Below are 7157 nucleotides of genomic sequence, written 5' to 3'. Positions count from 1 at the left end.
AAATATTAGATTGCTATTAATTTTAATATTATGTTATAATTATTTTTCTACTTTATATATATATTTTTTAAATTTATTACATAATTTATTTATTTTAACTATTTAAAATCTAGTTATGTTAAATATTTTTTTTTTATTTAAAATGTTTAGTTATTTAAATACTTAAATTATATGTAAAATATTTAAATTTCAAAATATTAATTATTTATTGAATTTAATTATCCACAAAATTATAATTTATACTGTTATTACATAATTTCATTATTAATTTTGTAATATATTAAATTCTTATTAATTTCAATATTATGTTATAATTATTTTTCTACTTTGAAGATGTTTTTTTAATTTATTACATAATTTCGTTATTTTAACTATTTAAAATCTAGTTATGATAAATATTTAAATAATTTATAAAATATTTATATTTTTTTGTTATTTGAGTTTTATTTATTTAAATCTATTACATATTATTAAATATTTGAAAAACATCTAAATTGATAATCCAGAAAAACATAATTTAAATTGTTACAACATAATTTCGTGATATATTTTTTAAAAATATAAAATTAGTTTTTTGTGTTTTTAATATATATTTTAAAGTTATTATATAATTTTGTTAGAATATTTAAATAATTCTTAAATTTTTTAATCGAAACTTTCTTTAGATAAATTTAGATAAAAAGTAGGGGAGAGGATAAATAGGAATTAGAGATAATTTAGAAGATAAAAATGAGTTAGAGATAATTTTGAAAAAAGTGGGGGAGGTAGTTTAGGAGAAATTTTAGGATAATAGATTATTTAGGTTATTGGGAAAGTGCATCTCATTGGTTGTTTAAAAAATGAAAAGGAATTAAAAAATAAAAAAAATTCAAAAAAAAGAAAATTTCTAGACTTCCTTGTTTTAATATATATAGATTACATATTTTCATTCTTAATTTTGTAAAAATATTAAATTATTATTAATTTCAACATTATGTTATGATTTTTTACTTGCATAATTTTGTTATTTTAACTATTTAAAATATAGTTATTATTTAAAATATTTAGTTATTTAAATGTTTAAATAATATATAAAATATTTAAAAAATACTCTTTATTTGAATTTAAGATATTTATTTATTAAAATGTTTAAATAATTAAATATTTTTCTATATAATTATTTAGTTATTTTTAGTATTTATTATTTAAGATATTTAGTTATTGAAATAATATTTTATTTTTTAATATTAAGTTTTTATTATTTGAATAACATTTAATTTGAATAATCTGGAAAATCATAATTTGTATTGTTAGTACATAATTTCGTGATAAATTTTGTAGAAATATGAAACTATTAATAATATGAATATTGTTAAGTCTATTATAATTATTTTTTGTGTTTTAATAAATATTTTAAGGTCATTATATAACTTTTTAAAATTTAAAATTTTTAATTGAAACTTTTCTTTATAAAGAAATAGATAAAAAGTGGCAAAGAGGATAAATAGGAATTATAGATAATTTGGAGAGAAATTATCTAGTAAATTAGAGATATGTTAGGAGATAAATAAGATTTGGAGATGATTTTGGAGAAAGTGGGGGAAGTAGTTTAGGATAAATTTTTGGAGAAGAGATTGTTGGGGAAGGAGAGCATCTCATTGGTTTCTTAAAAAATGATATGGAATAAGAAAATTCAAAAATTCAAAAAAATGAGAAAATTTCTTGACCGCTTTGTTTTAATATATATATTTAAAATTATAAAAAAATATTTTTATTTATTATATATGAATTTGTATATAATAACAGTAATTAATTTTTTATTTTGATATTTAAAAAAAAACAAAGTAGAATCGAATTAAATTCGAATCTCATCCGAGTACAATAGGATTCGAATTCGAATCCGAGTAATTCAAATTCGATCGGATTTAAATTTGGATGAAAGCTTTCAACAATCGGATCGGATTCGTATTACGCTGAATCCGATCCGATTACGGCGCTATTCGTTAGTCGGTGCTATGATATAAGTATGGTGAGGCAGCATATATAGTATGACACTGGTGAACTTGTAACCAATGAATCGGTATCATAAAATGATAACAATCAGGTGATATTTTATCAAAATTCAAGGGCGGGATTTTGATTGGTCAAAGCACTTCCGGTATCATGTATTTCCGGCAGCATAGATCCTCTCCCTTTTAGAAATTAGAGGAGGCGAACGATCGTTGCGCTCTCTGCCTCTCGCCATGAAGCTCAGGGTAAGATGTTTAGAATCCAAGGAGACATTTAGGATCGAAACACCGTCTCCTTGCTCTCTGCAAGACCTCAAAAGTGCAATTAGCGAGAAGGTCTCGTCTCTCCCTGAGACGTTACACCTCTCCTTAAACAGGAAGGACAAGATCGATGATTCTTCTCCTCAAGCATCTCTCCAGTCTCTCGGCATCACCTCTGGAGATCTGATCTTCTACACTCTCAACCCCAATGATTTCTCGTCTGAAACCCTAGTTCACACACCAACTACGCGTGGAAGCCCGCAAATTCAGGCAAGTACACCTTCTGATGTCCATCTCGAAGAGAAAACCCTAAAGCATCCAGAAGTTTTGCAATCCCAAATTCATGATATCAATTCCAAAGAAACTCTAACACTACCTGAGGATCATCCACAGCAAGGAGAAGCCATGGATATTTGTGAAAATTTTAATGAAAAACCATTCGATATGGAAGATGTTGATGTCGACGAATCTGTCTTAGTGGGGAATTCTTCTTCTGTTCCTTGCTTTTTGAGAAAGGTCCTTAAAGAGGATGTTGCCAACGCGGAGAGCGGTCGTAAGCTCCTAATTTTGGCCGTTCATGCGGTTTTGTTGGAGTCCGGGTTTGTTTGCTTCGGTTCTGCATCTGCAAAGAAGATTGATGGAGTTCATCTTCCGGAAGGATGGGCATCCATGTCTACTGCTGTGCGTGTACATTACACACTTCCCGATCTCTTGGTTTCTGGATGTGACGTTCTGGAAACCGTTATTTTGAAGTTTCAGACTTTGGGGAAATTTGTTAATGTTTATGGGTCTTTAACCACAAAGGGTTCAGGTGTTTATGGTCTATCTTTGGATGAATCGCGTTTTGTTCCGTCAATGAATTTTGTGTGGACAATTTGCAACTCCCAGAGTGGTGTCATCGACAAAGATGGTTCTTCTAAATCATCTCATGAAAAGGAAGTCTTTGAATTCTGGAAGCTAGTGAAAGATGGGCTTGCATTGCCACTCCTCATTGATCTATGTGATAAGACTGGATTGGATCCTCCACCATGCTTCATGCGCCTTCCGACTGAACTTAAGGTACGGGTATTGGAGTTACTACCTGGTGTTGATGTTGCCAAGTTTGGTTGTGTTTGTTCAGAGATGAAATATCTTTCATCGAATAATAATCTATGGAAGCAGAAGTTCGAGAAAGAGCTTGGACTCGGTGATATGGAGGGAATACAAGGAGGGGGAAATTGGAAAGAGAGGTTTTCTATATGTTGGGAAAGGAGGAGGAAGAGAAAAGGGATTAAAACCATAAGAGAACAGCGCATCGTGCCAGAGAGACCACGTCCATTTGGGTTCCCATACTTCCCTGTGAGGAGAGACCCTGTTCCCTTTGGGGTTCCTCGTATTGTAGGAGGTGATTATGACATGCTCCCAGGTTTCGGTGCTCCTGTTCCTTTTGGATCCGCTCGAGATTTTCCGCGGTTTCCTGCACGGAGAAACTTCTCACCTCATTGTAACTTCCGTGGATTTAATGCTTAATCTAGCACCTTATGGTCTCTTATGCTCTAACTGCGTAATCTCTTCATCCTGTTGAGCTTCTTGTAAGGTGAGGGTGAGAGTTGCTGCCTAGGTACTCTATACCAGTGTCAGATATAGGTATTGATAATTATGTTCTTATCTACTGGATTTTCTACAAGAAAACAGAATGAATCCTACATTTCGATCTGCAATTTTCTATATATATATATATGGATGAGTCATTGAACCCCAACTTAAATGGCAGGATCTGTCTGCTAGTACTGATGGCAATGTAAATATTTTTGAAGCATTTGTTGTTTATAATACATAAATAAGTCACCTTTCCTGGTAATTAAATAGGATTCTTTAAGATGCTACATTGTATTGTGCATATATGTTTTGATTCTTAGCTCTAAATCATTTTCTTGCCAACAGATACAAGTTTGTATGCACAATCTTTTTTTCCTGGGTTCAAATTTCAAATATGGAAATAGATGGCCATTTACACATGTAACTGTTATTTCGTCAATCTAGCAATAGAGATGTCAATTTTTGTGAACAAGATATGGAGTTGCCTTGGAAATTTTGCAATGAATAAGTGCCAAACGATGAAAATTGAAAAATGGATGGAATGGAAATCCAGACCAAGGTTTTCACCTTACTTTCTGAATGCATTAAACTTCAAAACATTCACAGAGTGATCTCTACTTCAATCCTTTTTCTAATATCAAGTATCAACAGAAGACTAAGCTATGATTAGCATTATCGGTTGTCCTGTGATGACTGATGATACCTATACACTTGGCCATTTTATCACCATGCCAGCAGGTTCTGTCGCCACTTCTCCCTTTCTGTATCTAGGTTGTGATCATAGTGACCCAAAATAGGGCCTACTACCAGCAGTATTTCAGCCTGCATGTCCAAGTGCCAAGCTCTCAGTTGACTGGTGATTTCTCTTTCCCTGTGTTCTTTGGTCTTAGGCTCTTAGCTATGATAGAGATACTCAAAAAATAAAGAAATAAATAATAGTTCTGTTTTAAACTCTGAAAGGAATCACAATGGACTATTAACTTTGGCCATCAAATTTTTTAATTTTGTTTCCTTTGCTATTTACATCCAAAAAAAAAAAATGTAAAGGGACGGGAAAACAGTGCTCTTTATCTCTGTATTAAAAGGATCTAAATGATAGCCGAAATATTTCACACACACACAAAAAAAAAAAAAACCTTACATCCAATTTACAGAGAAACAAGCACAGCCTTACTGATAAAAAATGCCCTTTATCTCTCTATTTCTGGAATATGCAGAAATGAGTCGATATTTTAACAACGGCAGTTATCATGTAATGAGTAATGACTTTTCGGAGGTAAAAATTTACATCTTCATAGAGGCATGTTAATTAAGGCTTTGGAGTGACAAATGACAATTCGGAGCTGTAGCAGGAGTTTATATTTTGAATAACTTCAATAGATATATAATTTTGAGTGGGAGACCTGGTGGATTTCTAAACCATCAATTTTGATCATTCCCGCTGCATTTGGGTATGCAAAAGGCCGGTCTTTGTATTATTCCAAGTCACTAAGCTGAATAGTAACTATACTAGCGGAGGGGCCCTGCTTTGCAGGGGCTGGAATGGAACCGTTGATATGTTGATCCGTTGATTCGGTCTTTAGCTAAAAATTGTTGAATCCGTTAATGATCTATTGACCTAACTAGTCGAACTATTGACCCGTTGATCTGTTCAATGGTTTTTGGTTGTTTTTAATTTTTTTAATCGGCCATTTATGCAATCGATTCCGTTTTATCCTAATCTTGGCTCGTAGCAAAAAATCGTTGAATCGTCAACAATCCATTGACCTAGGCAGTCAAACCATTGACCCGTTCAATGGTTTTTGTTTTTTTTTTTATTTTTTTTAATTTTTATTATTAGAATGGGCCATCCATTCAAACTGAAAAGTTAAACCGTTGACTCGAAAACCGATGGATAGAACGATTCCGTTTTCAGGTTGTATAAGTCACACGCTCCAATGACGTAACACGTATGGTAATGCTTAATGGACCTTACACACTCAATATTTTGCATGTAATTTTTGTTGTCAGAATGGGTCATCTGTTTTTTTTATTATTTTTTTAATTGGAAATTGTCTAAGCAACCAGTTTCGTTTTACCCCAATCCTAGTCCCTGGCCAAAAACCATTGAATCGGTCAACGATCCATTGATCTGAATGGTCGAACCATCAACCCATTGACCCATTCAATGGTTTTTGGCAGTTTTTTTTATTATTTTTTTAAATTTTGTTGTTAGAATGGGTCGTTCGTTCATCGGATGGTTGAATCATCGACCCGAAAATCGGTGACCAAAACGGTTCCATTCTTGGGTTGTATGAGTCACACGCTCGAATGACATAACATGTATAATACTGCTCAATGGACCTCACACACTCAACTTTTTGCCTGTAATGTTTGTTGTCGGAATGGACAGTCCGTTTGAATTGGACAATCAAACTGCTGACCTGAAAACCGGTGGCCAAAACGGTTTCACAAATTTTTGCTTATAATTTTTTGTTGTCAGAAGGGGTCGTCCGTTCAAACCGAATGGCTGAATTGTTGATCCAAAAACCGATGGCCAGAAAGGTTTTGTTTTCGGGTTGTATGAGTCATATGCTCAAATGACATAACACGTATGATACTACTTAATGAACCCGAAAACTAGTAACCATAATGGTTCTGTAATTTTTTTACTTGTAATTTTTGTTGTCAAAACGGGCCATCCATTCGAATTGAACGGTCAAACCGTCGGTTGTCAAAACATTACTAACAACATTTATCAATAATAGTAAGTAATTATATTATTTAATTAAATAGTCATTAATGATAGTTTTAATAATATTATTTAGTTATTTTTAATATAACAGTAATTATTAAATTTATGAATAGGATTTATTAACAATATTTATTAAATTTCTAATTACTAAAATTAAATTAAATTAACAGTATTTATTAGTAATAGTCAGTAATTATAATATTTTATTAAATAATCAATAACAATACTTTTAATAACATTTTTAATTATTTTGAATATAACAATAATTACTATATTTATTAACAGTATTTATAATTTTAATTTAAAGTAAGATTTAAGTAAATATATATTTATTAATAATATTTATAATAACAGTAATTATTAATTATAATCACTAATTATATATTTATTAAATTACTGTAATAATCAGTAATTAAATTATTATCAGTAATTAATTACTGTAATTAGTAATTAAAGTAAAATTTAAGTAAATATCTATTTATTAACAATATTTATAATAACAGTAATCATTAATTATAATCACTAATTATATATTTATTAAAATACTGTAATAATCAGTAATTATTATTACAGTAATTAATTACTATAATTAATAA

At 30.6% G+C, this 7157-nt stretch overlaps 1 protein-coding gene across 1 annotated transcript; it reads left to right on the top strand.

Annotated features, from left to right (window-relative positions):
- Positions 1-2063: 2063 nt before the first annotated feature.
- Positions 2064-4094, top strand: LOC148801180 (F-box protein SKIP22-like). The gene has a single exon (XM_088900001.1). It carries the CDS (start codon positions 2223-2225, stop codon positions 3756-3758), a length of 1536 nt encoding a protein of 511 aa, XP_088756127.1. The 5' UTR covers positions 2064-2222; the 3' UTR covers positions 3759-4094.
- The last annotated feature ends 3063 nt before the right edge of the window (positions 4095-7157 follow it).

This window comes from Nelumbo nucifera, chromosome 3 (genome assembly GCF_055504915.1).
Source record: "Nelumbo nucifera cultivar China Antique chromosome 3, China Antique-T2T, whole genome shotgun sequence".
NCBI classification, from domain to species: domain Eukaryota; kingdom Viridiplantae; phylum Streptophyta; class Magnoliopsida; order Proteales; family Nelumbonaceae; genus Nelumbo; species Nelumbo nucifera.
Note: the sequence above shows the minus strand (reverse complement) of the source record. Positions and strands in the feature narration are given on the sequence as shown.